The sequence below is a fragment of the Sceloporus occidentalis genome, unplaced genomic scaffold, assembly GCF_023333645.1.
Source record: "Sceloporus occidentalis isolate IW3139 unplaced genomic scaffold, rSceOcc1.0.p SCAF_53, whole genome shotgun sequence".
Lineage (NCBI taxonomy): Eukaryota > Metazoa > Chordata > Lepidosauria > Squamata > Phrynosomatidae > Sceloporus > Sceloporus occidentalis.
The window spans coordinates 6,077,786-6,100,158 of record NW_028317033.1 but is presented as its reverse complement, the minus strand read 5'-3'; the positions used below and the strand labels follow the sequence as shown (position 1 = coordinate 6,100,158).

Here is a 22,373-nt window from a genome sequence, read left to right as displayed (position 1 = left end):
ATGGAGGTAGACAGGACATGGGTAGGCCAGAATAAGGATACAGCCTAGGATGTGTTGAGAAAAAAGGTCTTCAATAGAAACTATTTTTTTAATTGTGTGGCCTTAAGATATAGTTTGTTAATATGATACAATAACTAAAAACTGTTTTGAAGTAGCAATGAATGATTGTCGAGACTATTTTCTGATTACACTTCTCATTGACCCCCCTCCCCCTGAAAATGGTCAGTGACAGCAGAATCCTGTAGCACTCAGGTGCTCACCGGACATTAGGGCATATTCACCGAAAGGAGATCTGTGGTTTTAACTCATGTCACTATGCATAATACATCGCTAGCAAGTTAGTCAAGAACCTTAATGGATTATACAGGGCCAGCAACCCTCTTCCTCCAGCAGAAGCTCACTGGAGCTGGCTCTTCCTAATGTATAGTGAAGTCACAACTCTCCTGCAAACTCTATCTTTAGTGAATAGACCCCAGTAAGCGGCGATGACATGAAACATTTTACCTCGCTACTTAAAAAGTATGCATTGTAAAGAACAAACACTCTTCTCCTCGCAGAAGAAATTCATGTGTTGGAACCTTGAAATCACCATTCAACTGTGTGCTAATATTTCAACGTATCTGTGTGTTTATGTAGACAGTTTCTTGTGACAATTAAAATGGCAAAACCAAATCACTTCCATTGAGTTTATCACCAAGTAAAAATCCCATGATGGCTGCTTCCAGCAATTGCTTTGATGTCATCAAATAGCTTAAGTTGGAGAAAGTTTGTGAATTGAGTGAGTGGATCCATGTGGCTGAAGGTTTTTCTTGGAAAATATAAAGTACACAGCCAACACTTGAAGCCCATAGTTTTTTTTTTTTTCTAATTTTAAATTATATGAAAAGAAACTCATTCCTATTTGACACCTATGCAAGTGAAAAGTAATAAGAGAATACTTTTGTTTTTTAAGCTATGAACATTTTTGAAAACAAAGCAGCAACTAGAGAGAGCGCATATTGATTAAAGGGGTAAGCAAGCATAGCCTCCCGCCTTTTAGCCAAAATCATTAACCGACTTGAGCATAGTTTTTTTCAGTCTTGTCCCTTTGTAACCACAAATTTAAACTTCTAATGTTTTTTTCATGTTCTTCAGAGAAAAGTTGTGGATTCTTCAATAGCTCATCACAACAGAGCTTAGTTGGATGTGGGTTTAGCCCAGTTTAACCTCAACAAAGCTTAAAATTGTACTTGGTGCCCTTAACAAAATGATGTGCCCTCAAGCAAATTTAGACATATTTTGATTAAAATTTCTAACCTAAACCAAAACACCCACAAAGACTGAAATTGATTGGAGAAAGGTTATTGGCCTCTCCCCATTAGCTAGGTTTTGCTGCTAGATATCTAGTTAGAGGACTGACATAAAAGGCATATTTGAATGCAGTTCATACGTTGGAAATGTTTATTTTGCTGTGTAAATGTAAGACATTGCCCTCCCCACAGAAAAATCTTTGGCTACCAGTTTGAATTTTGATTCAGTGAGAACTACATTTGAACTGTAGAGCAAATGATCTTGTAAAATATTTAAAATAAAATATGCAAACATATGTTTGGCATTAAAATCCCATGGTTTGACTTGTAGATAGTAATGTAAGGTACCAAGCTTTTCGAGTTTTCTTAATGTTGGCTCTGTGCACCACCACAGTGAATTTGAAATGAAGATGTAATTGATAAAGTGCAGTCTTTCGGCTTTCATTTGAGAGTTTTTACAGCCCAATAGTTTGAATAGTTTAGGAATTATAGCACTTGTTATATGTAGTTCTCTCCAAGGGACAATTGACTGAAATGCTATTTTGGGGCAAGGTGTGGGCTGTTCCCCCATTTAATTAGCGATTAAGCCGTTAAAAGGTCTAGAGTTGATTCCAAATGTGGAATTTGCATTTTGAAACTGATGCTGGGAACTCAATATGAGGTGCAAAGAGCTGTTAATGGAAGTAAAGCAGGCCATCATTATGCTGAAAGAAACCAAAGTGGCAGCATGAACATTAGGAGTGGCTAAATCAAGATTTTGGTACATTCTGAAGAAGGAACGCACTGGTGAGCTCAGCCACACCAAAAGGTCTGCACAGAAGGCAACTGTAGTGGATGATGGCAGAATTATTTCCTTGGGGAAGAAAACCCCTTCCTAGCATCTAGCTATTTCAAGAATACTCTCCAGGAAGTAGGCATATCATTGTCCAAAATCAAGTGAAGACTTGAAAATAAATACCTGTGGGTATACCACAAGGGGCAAACCACCAATAACCCTCGAGACTAGGAAGGAACAATATTTTTTGGACAGATGAAACTAAGATCAGCCTAAACCAGAATGATGGGAGGAGAAGGGAAGGAATGATTTATGATCCAAAGCATACTGCATCCTCTGTAAAACACAGAGGCAGTGTTATGGCATGTATGGCTGCCAATGGAACTGGGTCACTAGTGTTTATTGATGAAGTGACTGCAGACAGAAGTAGCAGGACAAATTCTGAAGTGTATAGTGCTATACTATTAGCTCAGATGCAGCCAAATCCTTCAAAGCTTATACGCCGGTGCTTCACAGATGGACAATGACCCAAAACATACAGCGAAAGCAACCAAAGGCAAAGAAGTGGAATAATCTTCAATGGCCGGGTCACCTGACTTCAACCCAATTGAACATGCATTTCGTTTACTAAATCCAAAGGCCTGCAAAGCATCGCCAGGGAGGAAACCCAGAATTTGGTGATGTCCATGTGATGCAGACTCCAGGCAGTCGTTACCACAAAGGATTTTCAACCAAGTATTCAGAATGATCATTTTGTTTGATTATGTTAGCTCTCCAATTACTTCTGAGCCCCTGAAAATGGGGGGGCTATGTGCGTGAATTGGTGTAGTTCTTAATGGTTCTTATGATGTTGCTGTTAAACCTCTTGAATTAAAGCTGAAAGTCTGCACTTCAATCACACGACTGCTTCATTTCAAATATGTTGTGATGTTACAGAGCCAAAATTATGAGAATTGTGCCACTGTCCAAATGTTTATGGACCTGGCTGTATCCAATATGCATGATTTGAAAGATAAATGAAGATTTGTACTCTAAATTCAGTTTCCAAAAATGTATGAAGTAATTACAAATGTATCCAACATATATTTCAATCCACAGCATTTTAGACAGGTCACTAGAGAAAGTGGCCTTTGTTTTCTGTCACATGCAGCTGCAGGAGAAAGTATGAACCCTTTGGAATTACCTGGATTTCTGCAGATATTCATCATTAAATTTGATCTCATCTTCAGCTAAGTCACTACACACGGTCTCCCTCCTCTCCCTCACACCACTTACCCCAGGCTCACCCAAGATGCTCTAGTACCATATGCTGATACTCTGTCATACAGTGGCACATGCTCATTTTAACACCATACTTACACATACGTCCATGCATACACTCTCTAACACTTAGAAATTGTCGGCAGGTGAGATCATTAAGTCTATCTAGTCTACCCATTTTTCCTGATGTAACTTAATCAGTCATTGGTCTTGCCATAGTTTCAGGATGGATTTATGCCTGTCCTATGCATGTTTAATGTACATCACTTTACCACTTCTATCTACCAACCTCTCTGGAAAATAAAATGTCCTTACATTAAATCTAAACCTCTAAATAATACCATACTTACACAAACTTACTTTAACCCCTTAAGTACTGAGGCTACTTTATGCTACAGGACCAGAGCAGTTTTTCGTGTTACCCATGTCCTCCTTACCTCTCTAATTTAGCGTACAAAATTTTGTTTATTTTTCATGAATAACTAAGTTTTTTACAGATATATAAATTATATACAGCTAGTATAAATGGGAAATACCAATATATCTTTAACGTGCCCTGATTTAAAAAAAACAACAAAAAACCCTGTATTCTTTATATATATATATATATATATTATGAGAGATTTTGATTTTGTATAGCTAACCCTTTTTGCTGCACTAGTCTGCACTAACTAACCCTGCCAAGTACACAATATATAAAAAAAGGAGGGTTCAAAAAATATATTAAAAAAAAGTTGTATTGTAAATAATATATAAAGAAAGAGGATAGAGGCTAAGACTTTGCTTTGTCATGCATCTGTTTGTATTCATGCATGTGATTTTATTGTAGAGATACATGCATTGACATGCGGGGTATCTGCTGTAGACTGGCATGCCAGGTACATCAGTTCTTCAGGGGCATCTTTCATGCTGTACCTGGTACATCATTGGTCGTGACGGGGTTAACGCCATACACAGACAGACATACTCTCTCTCCCATTATACATGTGGCTCACACACGTCTCCCTCCCAGTCCTTCCCCATCGCTCTTACCCTTAGTGGAGCCTTGTTTTCCATGCCCCTTGCACTCTCTGCTCGCCATATGACCTTGGAGTTACATGACCTTGCTTATCGCCTCATTTACCATGTGCCTGGGTGCTGTGCACCCGCTGCAGCTTGCCCCTGATTGTAAAGGGTTAGTTACAGAAGTATTTCTAAAAGCCTTGATGTTGACTATAAAACAATTGTCAATGGAGACAATTTACCTCAAAAGGAAAATATATTATTTTATGAAGACATGCTACGTAAGAATGTTAGGCCATCTGACTCCCATTAGGAGCTAAATAGAAGTTGGGTGATCCAACAGGGCAACTACCTAAAGACCACGAGTAAATCAACAACTTAATGGTTTCAACAAGAAAATACCCCTTCCGCAGTGACGATGCATACACTGTTCTTCCACAAATTTAATTTTGCTCTTTGAAACTTGGCAATGTAGATTTGGCATAAAAAATTTCAGTAAAATTAAATATCAATTCTGTAACTTACCATTATGAAGAAAGTTTCATAAAGAAACTGGGAACGAGAGGAAGTTTACAAACTCATCAAATCAAATGTTTTGGTTATTTGTTTCCCCAGACTGTAGAAGCAAAGGGTTTAATCCTAATCCATGATCTGAAACATTTCAGCAATTTTTCTATTAGTGTGCATTGGATTTTTTTCTGAGGTTTCTCTTTTTTTTCAGGCGTTTTTAAGTTGAATGTCCACCCCCCGAAACCAAAAAGATCACATGATTGCTGTTTGCACTAGAAAATTGGCGTTTTAAATCATTTTTGACATTGGTTTATATGACTTAAATCATAAATTGGACTGTATGTTGAGCTGAAACCTCTTACCATAAAGTGAGACTGGTTGTTTGTAATTAAATAGGCAAAAAGCTTAAAAGGCATGTACCACTGTCACTTATTAGCACTAAATTCATATCCAATAGCTTGTGCATTTTTGTTTAGTCGTTCTACTTGTATGGAACATTTAGTTTAATAGTATAACATGGAAGCGAAGACTCTGGCACACGGTGGACAAACTAGCTTATCTAGTCGTTACTGCACTGAACATCTCCTTTTTCACCTCCCTTGCTTAAAAAGTCTGCCTGACCCGAGCAACAATGGTAGGGTAGAGAAATGAACGAGGAGGAGTAATTCCTAAGAACAAAAAGTTAACATGGCTTCTCTTATCTGCAACATCCTCAACAGATCCACTGTAAGCAGATAGGGCTTTTGTTTTAGTCTGAGGACTAAGCTGAAGACCTCTGGTTAAGGTTTCTGTAAACACAGTTGCAGAGTCTAGAATTTAGACAATATTTAACAATATTACCTAGGTCTGTCTAACCCGATTTTCAGGACACTACAAGTTGTCAGTGTAATATTATCAAAGGGGAGGATTGCATGCCGATTGCATTTCTGACTTCTCCAATGATGCTTGTTTCCGTGTAACAGTTTTTCTCCAACGGACAATAAATTTGCCACCTGCTCAGACGACGGCACAGTTAGGATCTGGGATTTTCTGCGTTGTCACGAGGAAAGAATATTAAGAGGTAGGTAATTTTGTGAAAACTCTGGTTACATTTGTCGAATAGAGAGTAAAGTGACATCTTTTGAAGTACAAATTATATTTTTCTAGTAATTAGTTTCTATCCTGGTACAATCTTATTATTGCTGTTGCCAAGAGATTCCATAGGCTTTGCAGACAATAACTCTACATATAAATATTAGGGATGCACCGAAATGAAAATTTTGGATGCACTTGGGCAAAACGGAAACCGGAAATGACCCCCCCCCCCCCCCAACACCATGTATTTTATATATATATATGTATATGTAGAACACACACACAATAGGTATATGATTGGTAACAGCACGCTCCTATCATGCCCAGGCAAACAGTACATGCTGGAACCTGGGCATGATAGGAGTATGATTGCTGTTAGCAATCACATACCATATTGGCTTGAATATGGGCCCGCACCCTTACAGTTTGGTGCTATTTTAAAGAAAAAATACACAGTGGAATGGTAAAACAGTATTTTATCCAATGAACAGGAATACATGTATTAACATTTTTGGAATCTATTATACAGTTTGTCAGAAAACCAATAGCCATTTTAAGTTCCCCCTTAATTCATAATGCACTTTAATTAGATATGCCACCTAATATGCTTTATAACCCCTGATATGCTTTATGCCCCTTGATATGCTTAATGCCCACCTGCCCCCCATATATGCTTTATGCCCCATAGAAGTGCCACTCTGCCCCCCTGATGTGCCACTCTGCTTCCTATAAGTGTGTAGTGGGGCCGGCTGGTGGACGTCTGTGCGATACGTGCAGACGACCTCCGCTGCCGGGGCTTCTATGACACCGCAGCAGGGCTAAAACACCCGCCCGGTGCCTAGAACCGCACGTAGGCCGCGCCCCCGCTAAAGTGTGTGTGTGTGGGGGTGTGTGGCCTATATTTGGGTTAATACGGTATATTTAATATAGCAATCACACTAATATCATGCACAAGCAGCCAATACATACTGAAACCTGGCTAGCTGCCCCCTTGTGTATTGATGCTGCTAGCACAGATAAAATGCTGCCCAACTTACACATCCATGCTATCACACACATTCATTAATTTAGTCATTCACAAACATCCATTCCCTCCATCACGCATACTCGTTCATTCCCTCCATCATGCATACTCGTTCATTCCCTCCATCACGCATACTCGTTCATACACCAGATTATTTTTGGGTGTATTTTTTTTCGCCATTTTGCAGATAATGCCATTTTCGGCTGATATGTTCGGTGCATCCCTATAGTAGAACTTTTTTTTATCCCACTTACGTTTTTATTTTTAATTTCATGCAAATTAAAAGGTATTTTTTGTACATTTTCTTTATGCAAGTATTCACCCCAGAGTTGGTACTTATTAGAAGTACCTTTTTGATAGCATGTACGTTTGCTGGCCTTTCATTTCTGGATCCTGCAATATTCAAATGGGGAAAATACAAGAACTCATGGGACCATTATTACAAATCTGGGCTTTGACTGAGCCGTTCCAAAATCTTCTAGATTCTGATTTAAATTCTTAGAACAATTTGGCTGCACATTCAGTATGTGGAGCCTTTACTTAAATGCTGGGTTCCTTGCAGACTGAAACAAGTTTTCCTCTAAAATTGCCCTGTATCTAGCTTTATCCTTACCAGTAGACTCGAGACTACTGCCATCCATTGTCACCTGACCAAATGATCATGCGTGGAACCGTATGCCATATGTTTGCCATGTCTCCTTCATGTTGGGTTTTCATATTTTTCTAACAGCGATTCTTTTATTCTCAGATTTGGTAACATATGTGCAAATATATGTTGTGGCTACACATGACACAATGGCCTTATAGTTACACTGTATGTTGTATTTCCATGATATAAAATGTGGGGAGGTTGAGTGGAGGAGTGAATACAGCTACAAAGTACTTTGTATAAGCTTGTGTATGAAGCTTTCCAATAAAAACAAACATGTAATTAACTTTGAGAAGTAAACCTGATTTATTAAAGTTGATGTAAAGTGAAAAGAGGTACACAAAATGGCTGGCTACAAGAAAAATAGATCTCTTACATAAAACAGACATTTTATAAAGAACCATGTTGGAAGGAAACACTACTCAACCTCTTCTTATCAGCAAATCCAGGTGCTCATAGGTCCTGTTACAATGCTAATATGTTGGATCGGTGTTTAAATATAGGTCTTACATGTCTTTTTTTTTTTTTTTTTTTTATCGTGCTATAAAATTAAGAGGTATTTGTAACTTCATATTCAAGAATGACTGTGAAATGCAAATTAACTACACATGGCATCTCCGCAAAAGACACGGATATATTTCAAAACAATATGGCTATTTTTATTGCCGCTGCTGTTCGGGAATACAATTTTGATTTTGATGGCGCATAAATCATTAGTGAAAGCGTAGAGCAGGGAAACCTTACATAAATTGCTGATAATTTAACAGTTCGCACTGCAAAAGTGAAATATAAGAAAGTATATGTCAATCTAGAATAATCACTAGTTACAGTTAGGCAAAACATACACGTCACAAAAAAAACAGTGGTTATTAACCAAAATATTGATCCATATTGTACCAGTGGCTGATAGGAAGAACGAGGCAGTGTTTCCTGAGTTTACATTTTTTGTTAGAAAACTCCACCGTAGGATATACCCAATTTCTTTGATTTATATAGAAGTAGTTGAGAATGCCAGCACTGTCCTGTGGATAGCATACCATTCCTCTTCATTCAACCTATGCAAGTTGTACCATTGGTCACTAACAAGAGTATGAAAACAAATTGGGGCGCTGCTGAAATGACCAATAAGTACATACAACAAAGCAAGGTATTGCTTACATGGAGCTGAACCAGTGGGACTGCATTGCCATTTAACCCACCGATACTCTTCTGCAATTTAAAGCCCTCTGTGGACACCATAAATGAAGCATCTGTATGGTAGGTGGGGTGCTTAACGCTAAAGTCTGGTCAAAGCCTCCTAAAATACAAAAAAGTAAACATGCCCTAAAAATCATTTACATTCAAGTTTGGGGTTCTGTCTTAATGACTAAAATGAACATAGAACAAAACAAGAAATCCACGGGCACCCAGCAATTACCATGTAAACGAACATATGAGAGTATAAATATTGGGGATTGCATAACACTATATGGCCATATGTTGCCCGCCATTACCCCAATCTCAACAAGTCTTATCTAACCCTAAAGTTATCCTAACTGAATAAGCATTAACTTTAACTTAGAGACCCTCCTGCAATTCAAGGTCTCTACCGTTGATGAGGCACCTTTGCAACGGGGGAAGTTTTAACCCTGCGGTATTTCGAGGTCTTAACTGGTGTTCCAAGGTTAAGCATCCCTCCGACCAGAGTACTACTTTCAGTACCTGCTTGGAATCCTGAAACACAATATTTTGAGAGAGGTAGAAAGAGACATAATGCACTTTTAAAGCGTGGAGCAGCTGCTGGAACAAAGTGCAGGTGGATTTCTTCACAAGAGTTTAATTTGGTTTTGTGACATTTTCTGTAATGCAGCTAATTCCATCACAGAAACAGAGAAAATCATTAATCTGCTTGTGACCCCCCCCCCCCACTTGAAATGTAAACTTTGAAGAATGAAACCAGCCAGTATCTACGTAGACAGTACAGTATTTTCCCCTTCTTTTCAGGGCATGGTGCAGATGTTAAATGTGTTGATTGGCATCCTACCAAAGGACTTCTTGTTTCTGGAAGCAAGGACAGCCAACAGCCCATTAAATTCTGGGATCCAAAAAATGGGCAGAGTCTTGCAACATTGTAAGTTTTTTTTATTCCTTCATATTTTATCAAACGATGATCCCTGGTACTATAAATGTTTGATGCCAGGTTTTTGTTCCCTTGGTGGGATTTTCAGCTTACTTTAATGTGTTTAACTGCGAAAAATAATGTCAGTACCTAGACTTCTGTTCATCTTTCTTCTTCCTGTGCTAGACATGCTCATAAGAACACAGTAATGGAAGTGAAATGGAACCTCAATGGAAATTGGCTGCTCACTGCTTCCCGAGACCATCTCTGCAAGCTGTTTGACATCCGCAACCTTCGTGAAGAGTTGCAAGTTTTCAGAGGCCACAAAAAAGAAGCCACTGGTTAGCCTTGGTGTCATTTTGTTCTTCTTTCTCTCTCCGAGAGGGCCTGTCTGAATACGTTCACATGCTTATTATTTTCTTTTTCTTTCAGCTGTTGCCTGGCATCCAGTGCACGAGGGTCTCTTTGCCAGTGGGGGTTCTGATGGCTCTCTTCTGTTCTGGCACGTCGGGTATGTACTAGTTTTGCTAATCTATTTATAGGCTTTAGGACTAATATACATTTGTGATATAATCTCTGTGTCTTCTACAGGGTAGAAAAGGAGGTAGGTGGCATGGAGATTGCTCATGAGGGTATGATCTGGAGCCTTGCTTGGCATCCACTGGGACATATACTGTGCTCAGGATCTAATGATCACACCAGGTAACTGAATTTTTGTATTGTGTTTATTATACAGCAGCCTCTGTATATTTTTATTAACTTTTTTGTTCTTTTAAAGCAAATTCTGGACAAGAAATCGCCCTGGAGATAAAATGCGTGACCGTTACAACTTGAATCTACTGCCTGGCATGTCAGAGGATGGTGTAGAATATGGTAATTTTTGCCCCCCTCTTATCTATACTATGTATATTAACATGTGTCCTTAAAGCATGTGAGTGCTCGCTACCCTCTGTATATCCACTCAGTAACAATGTACATTTAGCAAAAATAGCTTTGTGACAAATTAAAAATGTGATTGCTCAAACAAAAACTTTTAGTACAAATATGCAAATGAAGTGGCATCTGTACATACCACCCTTACAATGGAATACAAATAAAGAGCGGCTGATCTTCAATACATCAGGAAGGGAGTTCTCCTAAATGTCTCCAAAATGATCACACAGATCGATAAACAAGAAACACAATATGTGAATATTTTCGATAAAGGAGTTATCTAACTCTAACATCGGTGGCAGCAATAGCTCTAATTTTATGCACTCAAGGTTTATACAGGTCAAATGATAGCAATTGGCTTCTGGCCCAAGTATGTCCGCTCACTCCCACTTTAGCACTGACCTTAGGTGCACATATAAACTATTTATTTAGGGCTGCTGGATAACCATGATGAATGGATAACACAGTGAATTCGTATTTGGTGTGTGTGTATATGTGTATATATATATATATATATATGTATATATATATATATATATATATATATATATACTGGATTCATTTTTGTTTTATTTATTTTAGATGATGTTGAACCCAACAATCTAGCCATTATTCCTGGTATGGGAATCCCAGAACAGCTGAAAATGGCAATGGAACAGGAACAGATGGGTTAGTTGTTATCAGAATCTTCACTGTTCATTTCTTAAATGTTTTCATGTGTTTCCTAATCTTTTCCTTCGCTCTGGCTTCAGGCAAGGAGGAAGCTAGTGCCGTGGAAATGACCATTCCTGGGCTGGACTGGGGAATGGAGGAGGTGATGCAGAAGGATCAAAAGAAAGTACCCCAGAAAAAAGTTCCTTATGCCAAACCTATACCGGTGCAGTTCCAACAGGTGCGATAGGAGAAAAACACCAATACACCATGCAATATGTATCTTCTGTTCCTTTCTTTGTTTTCAGTATTCGCACTTGGTGTGCAACACACATATATATATATATATCCATTGGTACTTTAAGTTGTATTTTGGGCTAGCTAAATTTCTAATTTCTAAATAAATTCCTTTACTTAAGAATTCATGTAAAGAGATTTGTGCTTGTATGCAAAGTTGTTGCAGTCTGCATACTCTATTTACCATAGGAAGCCAAACAGAGCTTGAACAAGCAAAAATCCCTTAGACGTAAATTACCTAAATAGCATACCTTCTTCATAAGCCTATTTTTTATTATAGCCCTGCTTTGTTCATATTCTTGACTTTGTAATAATACCTTTGTAGGTCTGTGTTATGACTTTATCATAATTGCTCTCCCTCTGTCTCTCTAAGGCCTGGATGCAAAATAAGGTACCTATCGCACCAGCAGCAGAAGCTGTTCCCGAGCGGAAGGAAGAGGTTAAACATGATGAGAAGAAAAAGAACCAGGCTGAGATTGAGCAGGAAATGGCAGCTCTGCAATACACAAATCCCCAGTTGCTGGAGGTATTGATGACATTTAAAGAATATTATAAGCATCTGGGAACTCTCCGGGTTTGACCCAGAGATCTCCATGTGAAGCACCTCTTCTCTGGTTCTCTGTGTCAAGACCCGAATCCCCCAGGTCGCGGGAGCGGGGTCTTGATACGCCCATTTTCCCTTTTAAATAGTATTTCCTGCTGACGTCAGCCGCAAGGGAAGGCTCCAGGTAGCTGGAGCTAAGAAGTTCCCAATACTTATTCAATAATAAGCATTGAATGGTCATGAGCACATGTACCATCTGTTTGGTGGTAGTTCCACTTTGTAAAATCTATAATAATTCTAGAACCAATTAAAGTGTAACATCTGTTCTTTTGATGGAAATAGAGCGCAATATAGATAGAAGTCACATACATGGGAAAGTTTAGATAAATACATAATGCATTAGAGACATACAGCCAGGCAGGCAGGTTCAGGCCCTTTTTATATTGCTCTAAAAGTACAGTTTTATCTCTGATGTATAGCTACAGTCCAATACGCTGTATTTTAAGGTGCTCAACCAACTTTTCTTTTAACCTTAACAGGAGCCTCCCCTAAAATTATAGTGCTTTACTACCGGTTAAAGTAGACCCATCACCTAAGATATTTTAGATCAAACAATTTTGGTATTACAGGAATTAACATTTACTCTAAATGATCTTTTAAGGTAGAGAATGACTGGCTTTTCTGTAACTTTAATAAAACCATTTTAATACACAAGGATTATACCAAATTTTACAGTATTAAAAAAAGAAATTTTTTTAAGTCCTTTTTAAAATTAAGGTTTTGGACAATGTACACATTTAAGCTAAGTGTATCTTTAAAACCTATTTTACTGAATATGTGCAGTCAATTTTAAGTGTATGTTTTTACTACTTCTCATTCATGTTTTTTTGTAATATTTCCAGCAACTGAAGATTGAAAGAATAGCACAGAAGCAGGTGGAGTCTACAGGGCAGACTCAGGGGCTTGCTTCTCCTTTGGCAGGAGCACCCCATGTGCCACCAGCCTTTCAAGGTACAGGACCTCATTCTCAGCCACCCCAAGGATTCCAGCAACCTCCTCCTACCCAGCAGATGCCAATGAATATGCCACAGGGCCCTCAGGGACAGTTCAGACCACAAGGGCCCCAGGGACCTGCAGGTCCGCAAGGTTTCATGGGCCCAGGTCCACAAGGAATAAGACCTCAAGAGATGCATCCTGGGATGCCCAGACTTTCCGGTCCGCATGGCCCAGTTGGTTCCCAAGGTCCTCCAGCTAATCCTGGATCACAGGGTCACTTGGGACCTCAAGGGCCTGCAGGTCCAAGAGGTGTTCAGGGAGTGAGCCCTCACCATGGAATACAGGGACCACTTGGTCCACAAGGCCCGCCTATGGGAGTTACTCCAAGAGTTCAAATGCCCCATGGACTCAGAGACAATCAAGGGCCTAATCAGGGCATGCTAATGGGACATCCAGCACAAGATATAAGAGGGCCCTCAGGCGTAATGGTTGGACATGGTCCTGATATACATGCACCCATGGAGATACGAGGACCGTCAGACATGCGTGGTGTCCCAGATATGAGGGGTCCTTCAGATATACGTGTACCACAAGATATGCGAGGTCTGCCAGAAATGCGTGGGCCTCAAGACATGAGGGGGCCCTTAGACATGCGCGGCCCCCCTGACATGCGTGGTCCCCTGGATATGCGAGGGCCCCCAGATATGCGCGGCCCTCAGGACATGCGTGGTCATCATGATATAAGGGGTCCCCCAGATATGCGTGGCCCTCAAGACATGCGTGGTCCCCCGGATATGCGTGGCCCTCAAGACATGAGGGGTCCCCCAGATATGCGTGGCCCTCCAGATATGCGTGGTCATCATGACATGCGTGGCCCTCCAGACATGCGTGGGCCCCAGGATATGAGGGGTCCTATGGATATGCGTGGACCCCCTGACATGCGCGGGCCTCCGGATATGAGAGGGGGCCCTCAGGATATGAGGGGGCTTTCAGACATGCGTGGCCCCCCAGATTTACGAGGCCCCCATGACATGCGTGGCCCCCATGATATGCGTGGACCCCCTGACATGAGAGGACAACCAGATATGCGTAGTGCACATGATATGAGAGGTCCCCCTGAAATGCGTGGCCCCCAAGATATGAGGGTACCTCCTGAAATGCGTGGACCGCAGGAAATGAGAAGACCTAATGACATGAGAAGTGGACATGAAATACGTGGTCCTCAAAATATGAGAAATTCTCAAGATGGGAGGGGCCCACCTGATTTGCATGTTTCTCAAGATATGAGGGCACCCCCAGATCTGCGAGGTCCCCAAGATATGCATCTTCCAGAAATGAGGGGACATCCTGACATTGGCGGACCTCATGAATTAAGGGGGCATCAGGATGTAAGAGGAGCTCAAAACAGGGGGGGATCATCTCAAGAAATTCGTGGACCACATGGAGCTCAAGGAAACCAGCCGGTACCTCACAGTCAGCAGAACCCAGCAAGATTATCTCAACCAACACAACAAAAAGCTGCATTACTGGGTGATGGGCCCAGGCCTTTTAACCAGGTAACTGCCTTTAGTGTTGGCAGGAGGTAGACTGAAAGGAACAGTGTTATGTTCAGGTTAATCAGGGAATGTGTAAAATTAACTAACAATCCATAAATACTAAGGGAACGTGTTGATTTGAGATGGATTGGAAACTGCTTACCTTAGCAAAACGTTTTGCTGCCCGTGGAATGAGACTTAGTATTATCTTAAAATGCTCTGCCAGACAATAAAAGAAAAAATCTCTACTGCATCTATTTTCCCAAATCTAAATGATTATCGGGAAATAAACTAGCTCCCAAAAAAAGTTTACAAGCTGAGTGTGCACACTTTTCTGTACAGAAATATTTTTCAACAAGCTGTGGATTTTATACTTACTTGGGGCTTGTACCTTGTGTATACATATATATGATGTTTGTGTGTATGAGATTTATTAAAAGGCAAACAAACTTGCAGCATCCGGTAGTTTTTTCACTATTTAATCATCTCCATAGAAACGCTTTAAAAGACTGAAGTGACTAAAATAAATGAACGTACGTTTAATCCCAGAAGGTAGTGTTGTAGCCGGTGGTTTTTCCACCGTAGATGGTGCTATTGTATCTGAATAACTAGATGGCACGGCACTTCATTGGACTGCTCCTTTCTCATTACAGTGGCTTTGTTAACCGATGTGGCAGAATTGAAGTTCATTTCTGTAATCCAGTTGTTATAGGAGAGATTAGGCGCTTGCTACTAACCGGTATATTGTTGCTGGTGGGAGTAAGACTATCTGTGATCCCGCTTACAAAAGCGGAGGTGAATAGCGGTCGGCATAAGATTATACAGTAGTTCGGCACGTCGTACCCAGTGGTGTAAAGCAGACCGTGTGTATGGCCTGTGGATTTTGTTATATAAGAGCCGAGAAGCGTAGCCCAAACTATTTTGATTAATTGAATAGAATGAACGTTTTCTCCTGTCCCCTACACACCAGCAAACATTTCCCTTTAAAGTGAGCCTTCATTCAGCTGAACAGTCACACATATTCACTTTCTAACAATTAAATTGTTCAGGAAAAAAAATTTATTTTATTGGGTTATTGCACCTTGGAAATGTGATTTTATAAAACAAAAGTGTGTGTGTGTATATATATATATATATATATATATATATGTATATATATATATATATATGTGTGTGTGTGTATATATATATATATATATATATATATATATATATATATATATGTTTGTGTGTGTATGTGTCTCTTGGGTGTAGAAGTAGGAAGCGTTAAGACATTCCCCGCACTCTGTGAGTACGTGAAAGACGGCTAGGGACGGTTCATAACCTCATGATTGCTCTGTAAATCTAACACGACTACCTAAGGGCAGAGCAACATCTTGGCATTAATAGAGCAGCTCCCACATAGAGCGCTGCAGAAAAAAATGGGAAAAGAGAATATGCAAACGTATGTGTAAGAAAGTAAATCAGAAATGTGAAATTTGATCTTTAAAAATGTTCAAATAAATCACTTCACTGCTTCTCTAAATGTTGCTCACTGGCCAGCCGCTTTAGAGGCACATTTGGCTTAATTGTAATAAATAAAAGTCCCAAGCTGCCGAGAATGTGAACTTCCTTGTCCGGGTAAGCAGTGTATGCCTTTTGCCTTCAGAAATGCTTGCCTGTGAAATGCTGTGTATGATCGGCATACTTTGGTAGTTACAGCCGGCTGTTACAAATTAAGTTAACACTGTACAGAAAAATGGCACCGACGCAGACTAGATTTCAAAGATTTAATTTGAATATTCCTGTAATGTTTACAGTCCTTTTGGTGGAAACCAAGGCTTCAATGCTCCTCCCGCCCCACGCATGTTTACCAATAGGTGGCATCGTAGAATAGTGTTTGTATATAGTGTGTGTATGCTTAAAATTGCAGGAATAAGAGTTTTGAAAGGGGCCAAGCTGCTATTTTTTTCTATTTACTGTTGCTGTGTGCCAAATTAATGAATACATTGTGGAGGGATGCTCTGTGCAAATCATAGGGTACAGTCTCTAACCAAAAAGGGCACAACGAACAAACATTGCCTCCTGTAGTGTTTTCCTGAAGGAGTTAAAATTAGGCAATCTTGGCTTTAAAGTCAAGAATCGCATTGTTGGCCAGAAAACAAGGTTCACTTTCCCAAAATATATATTAATCATAAAATAATACACACCGTACAATTGAAATTTCACTAAACTTATAGGGTAACCTATATTCCATGTAAAGCATAGACAGCAAGCAAATACAAAGGCTCCATATGTAGCTAGTTTTATGTAACATAGTTATATTCACACTAACTAAATATATTGGCAAAAGGGACGGTTTCTATGGACATTTCCATCACTATCCACGTGAGAAATAAAATGTCATTTTAAAATATGCAGCTTAAGTAAAGCATCTTTTCAATACGTTTCTGCGTTCCAATCGAGTACCTGTACCTATAGTTCATCTTTACGGGGCAATGCTAATGACCAATTTCCACTGCAACTACCAAGAAAATGTAGTATTAGACATGTCTCCCCTCTGTAACAATAGAGTGCGTATTCTCAGACCATTCATAAGTTGATAAACATCAGCAAAGCTCTTTAAAATGGTCAGTAGTGCCGATTTCTTTCTGCGTTTAAAGGGGGGAAAGAATGATTGCTTTACTAATCCATGTCTGCAAAACACTACTCCTGTTGGCCAGCCTCTTTGCAGACACTGCATGTTCATATAAATGATCTACTCGGACAGCTCTGGTAATGCATAGTTAAACTTTTGTTTGTTTTCTACAATTATAATTGTGCTGCACGGAACGGTCTGTCCCATGGGCATCATCCATTTATTTTGTCGGTAAACTTAAGTATAGAGAAAGTATTACCGCGTTTAGTTGACTATGAGTACCTTTTACAGAGTTCTTCAATATTCCTTTTCTGAAGCTCTTCTGCCCCACAGCAAACCTGCGTCCTCTCAGCAAAGGTACAATAAATAGGCTAAAGGCACTAGAGACTGATCTATATAGACTCACACAGTGTAGGATAATTTTCTTCCGTCTGAAAATATGCCTTTGTGATTCTCAGTTATCAGTGTTCCTCCCCTCTTAGGTTGGAAAAAGCCAGGGGCCTCCTCCTCTGCTCCCTGGTTTAGGGCAACAAGGCCCACAAGGACGTGCCCCACCACTCAACCAAGGTCATCAAGGGCCCAGTCCCAACAAAGGTGCAGTCTGCTTCTTCTTAGTAACTATTTCTTTTAGTGAATCGTCAATGTTTCTTTTGTAAACGTTTAGTAATTTTGTATAATTAACCAGTAAATTCTAAGTTAATTGTACTGAGCTTTTGTTGTATGTTTGTCAATCTATGTAACAAACCTGACCCAAAAGAGTAACGCATAAGTAAGAATGTGCCATATGTATTTTTTCCCAAAAGCAGTTCCTAACTGTCCTCTTTTTACACATTCTCAAGGTGATATACGGGGGCCCACAAACCATCAGTTAGGCTCACAACCTGACCGTAGACGAGACCCAAGCCCAGAGCGTGGTCCGTACAGAGGTGGCCCAGAGTGGAATGACTCCTGTGACAGTAGAGGACCTCCTGACAGGCGGGGTCCGCACACTGATCCACACGAGCACCCTGATGATTACCACTCAGATGATCGATATGGTCCTCGGGCTCGAGAGTTTGATGGAAGAGGTGGGGGTCCTCTACCCCATGATGAGAAATGGAGGCGTGGGGGTCCTGGGCCTGCATATCCTTCCAATCATAGAGATTTTCCAGATCGAGACAGAGATTCGAACCGCTGGGAGGGTAGAAGACACTCAGAGGAGAGATACTCAAGAGACTCTGAGGATTTGAGGTTTCGGGGACAGAGAGATGAGAGGTCAGTAAGTCACAAGTTAACTTTTTGCAATGTGTGTTTACAATGAATATGCAACTAACTTGTAAGATTTCAGAAGATCTAAGTGCAATATATTTTATGTTTAAAGGTTTCTCATTAAATGAACATATCGTTATGCCCAGGTGCCAATACTTTGACATTAATATGGTTTCTCATCTTCAAATCCCTTAACTACGCTGTAACTTAGTAGCTTTGGGTTGGATATCTGTCTTAAAATGGAACTTTGCTGTCCATCAAAAACCAGGCTCTGCTACATGGCACATGTTTCTCACCGAAACTTTTTTACACTCTTCTAAATGCGCCTCCATCGCCAACTATGTCTGTGTTCGCTTTAAAATATATTGACCCACAGCCAATGGATGTTTGAAAAATAATGTGTGAAGCAGGCACCATATGGCAAGGTTGTATTTTATTTTTTTTACCCCCCCCCCCAATTCCCCACAAAACTTCTGTAAGTGTTATGAAATCTTTAAAAATTAAGGTCTGAGTTGCTAGTTATATTTCGAGGGGACATTGGGTGGCTCCTTTTGGATGCAGAATGCATTTGATTTATTGTGCATTGTTTTAACATTGGGGAGGAATATTTACCTTGTGGAAATCAACTGGGGATTTTGCACTCAAGTTAGAGTCCCAGGCATGAACAGTATTCTGAATGCATTGTTTCTGTGTCGTTATATAATCACAGTGACTACATTCGTTTGGATATATCTAATTCTTGCTAAATGTTGTTACCAGCCAGCCTCGGTAATGTTGCGATAATTTTATTTTAGTTTCCGTAGAGGTGGGCCCCAGAGACATGAAGGACGGGGTTCACGAGGAAGAGACAGCTTTTCCAATGCTGATGAGTTTGCTACAGATGATATATTTGATCCTAAGGATGAGCCTATAAGAGGGCGAGAAGGGGGCAGAGGACGTGGACGTGCCTCGCACAGAGGTGGGGACATTTGCAGTGATTTGAACCTGCAAGCATTTTAAATCCCAAAATTTACTGCATTGTTTAAATGCCAGTTGGAAAGCCTAGACCGGTCATCTGGCGCACAGGGCAAATGCCCTGGGGGCTGCTGGCCAACTATGTTCCGTACTCACCTGATTTGCTGTCCTAGTGGCAGATCATTGTGCCGTCAACGGCTGGATATGCCCAGCCATATGCTGTGTTAGCATAAAAACATGCTGCCTCGTGTATCCATACTTTGGCGTAATTTGGCGGCTGCTGGCCTTTAAAGTACCAAGGCCGCCTAATCATCCCCAGTCCGACCCTTTTTTTGTTCAAATACAAATTAGTCAAGATTAAATTTATTTACAGTAAGAGTCCAGCGTTAGAGTCCATATAGCTTACATTTAATGAGCTTACAGCATCTTTTTTTCATTTAATTTAGACTATATAAAAAATTGTTTTAGAAGTCTTTTGTAAGGTAAAAAAATTAAATATTTAAGAATGCCTGTTGTCTGCATTGTCTCACAGAAGCAAGAAAGGGGCTCCTTCCCACTCCAGAGCAGTTTTCTAGTTCTGACCGCGGACCAAACCACCAATCCCGAGATTCTGGGAGAGAAATTGGTATGTTGATTTTGTCCAGTAGTTTAGTGAATGTGTGTAACCTTAAATGGCTTCTGTTACTATCAGGGCATATCTTAATCTTAATTCAAATTATAATGCGCCAAATATATCGATATATAGCAAAAAGTGCGTTGAATCATGTTTTTCTTTTGCAAAGTAACTGAAGTACATCCATAATTTGTGTGACCAGGCCAAATTTTGCATCCTCATCCCGTTACAATTTTAAGTCATCAATAATAATATAGGTATTTTGAGCATCCTCAGAGAGTAGTCCTAGCACAGGACAGTTGGCTGAAGAATCATTAACTGTATTTAAGGGTAAATGGGGGAAAAAGAACAAAATGTACTATTACTGAAAATCACAATAACTCTCTAATAGAGGGAAACCTCATTTTCTTAACAAGATTTTATGGAAAAGTAAGAGTTGGTTTAGTTTTTAGTTTAAAAAACATGCACATTAGAGCATTCCCATTTCTCACTCCTATTTATTTATTTTGGACGTTCTGTGATATCCCTGCTGCTTCTGTTACACACGCTTTCTCCATCCTATTTCAGGAATGGAACACTTTCATGGCAGCCCTCGAAGGGATATCCCAACACCTGACAGTCACTCCCCAGCAAGCAGGGAACGTACGTCTTCATTACAAGCAATGGATATGGCTTCTCTTCCACCACGCAAGAGACCCTGGCATGATGGGCCAGGTACTCCAGACCCCAGGGATATAGACCCATCAGGCGGGTTACCTGAGGAAACTGGGAAAGGTTAGTGCATGTAAACTGGCATATAGTATGCAACACACATTATATTTGAAATTGCCACTACAGTTATCTTGGCTGAGATTAGGATCCTCAATAGATTTTAGTATTAAAGTGCTAGAACAGTGAGCAGCATGGAAGGACAAATGGCCTCCAAACGACAAAGCTTCCGATAAATTTGTAAATTTGTCAATGGAAATGAGTTGTACAATGCATGATAATTCATCATCAGCTCGGTTATCATACAGGCATGTAAGGCATTTGTTTTAAATATACAAAGTAGATATTTGATGCAAATTGGACATCTTTGGTTATTACAACACTGTGGATTTTGCTTTTACAAACAGGTCGTGAAAGCTCTGGCCACTCAAGATCACAAAGACCGAGTCGCTCCAGCTCACTGGAGCAGGACGAGGGTTCAAGAGGAGGACGAGGGTCGGGAAGCTGGGGCCGAGGTGGCTCTGGATCAAACAGCAACATGAACTCAAACCAGTCATGGCGAGGAGGTCCGAGGGCAAGTGGAAGCAGTGGAGGTGGAAGGAGCCGGTAGAAAACCCTGAACAAGCTGTAACAGTCTCTCTTGTCCTCAAGTCCATATTGGACCAAATGAACTTGGACTTTTAGAGGGATTCAACAACAGTATCAGTGCTAAAGAAGGAGTCCTGCTTGTGGTTCTAACATGTATGACCCCCGGAGCACTGGAAGCATCAATCACCTTCACAAGACAAGAATCCTTTAATGAGAACAAACCAAACAAAACCAACATTTTTATTTTTATTCCCCCCCCCCCCTTTCTTTAGTTTAGTTTTTTTTCTGGTGTTACAGTGCAAACATCCACACTTCCAATCACTCTGTGCACCAGTGGGGAGATGCTTAAAACTAAAATATATACGATCTTTCTATTTGTACAGGTTGTCAGGAATTGAGTTGTGTTTTTTTTGTATGCAATGCCGAATGTAAGAAATAACTATGAAAAAGAAAGTCGCCTAGACCTTATTTTACATTCTGAATATGAAAGATTCTGTTGTGTGTGTATATAGGAAAGGTTTCCTGGATTTTAGGTCTGTATATTATGTTTGCAGCCAGCACACCTGATATTAACATACTGCAAAAAGATGCAACATGGAGTATGAGTGCTTATTTCAGTTCTGTTTTACCGACTCTTTTCATTGTCTCCTGCCTGTTTAGTTACTTTGACACATAGACAGACTACAAACACCCAACTAACCTCTGTATTTTGTAAACGGTGAGAGATATCAGATATTGGTTAAACAAATCTTTATAACCTTTGAAAGATGACTAATGATATGGTCTTCAGTAATTTTTCTATGCGACTGTAGTTCTGCCATTGTCCAACGAAACAGTCAGTTTAGCGCTGTATTTTGTACATTAGCTAGAAGACAAGCAGTCTGAAACATCTGCTGTAACCTATTCATGAACCGTTGCATGTTTGTATGTTTACGTTATACCTACCTTGCTTGTTAAAGCCATCAGTGTTTTTGAAAATCCGCGTACCCTATTGTGTTTGCTGCTATA

General features: G+C 40.0%; 1 protein-coding gene across 1 annotated transcript in view; it reads left to right on the top strand.

Moving 5' to 3' along the window:
• LOC149288286 (pre-mRNA 3' end processing protein WDR33-like) overlaps positions 1-21,387 on the top strand; it is a 29,755-nt gene extending 8,368 nt beyond the window's left edge. The window contains exons 6-21 of the mRNA XM_089492017.1: positions 5,799-5,896; positions 9,567-9,693; positions 9,868-10,022; positions 10,114-10,192; positions 10,273-10,383; positions 10,460-10,554; positions 11,197-11,283; positions 11,367-11,506; positions 11,936-12,088; positions 13,009-13,600; positions 13,796-14,658; positions 17,737-17,848; positions 18,094-18,508; positions 19,297-19,460; positions 20,637-20,843; positions 21,185-21,387. Of these exons, the coding sequence (XP_089348143.1) occupies positions 5,799-5,896; positions 9,567-9,693; positions 9,868-10,022; positions 10,114-10,192; positions 10,273-10,383; positions 10,460-10,554; positions 11,197-11,283; positions 11,367-11,506; positions 11,936-12,088; positions 13,009-13,600; positions 13,796-14,658; positions 17,737-17,848; positions 18,094-18,508; positions 19,297-19,460; positions 20,637-20,843; positions 21,185-21,387 (3,601 nt within the window). The remainder of the gene's footprint in view (positions 1-5,798; positions 5,897-9,566; positions 9,694-9,867; positions 10,023-10,113; positions 10,193-10,272; positions 10,384-10,459; positions 10,555-11,196; positions 11,284-11,366; positions 11,507-11,935; positions 12,089-13,008; positions 13,601-13,795; positions 14,659-17,736; positions 17,849-18,093; positions 18,509-19,296; positions 19,461-20,636; positions 20,844-21,184) is intronic.
• Positions 21,388-22,373: the final 986 nt, after the last annotated feature.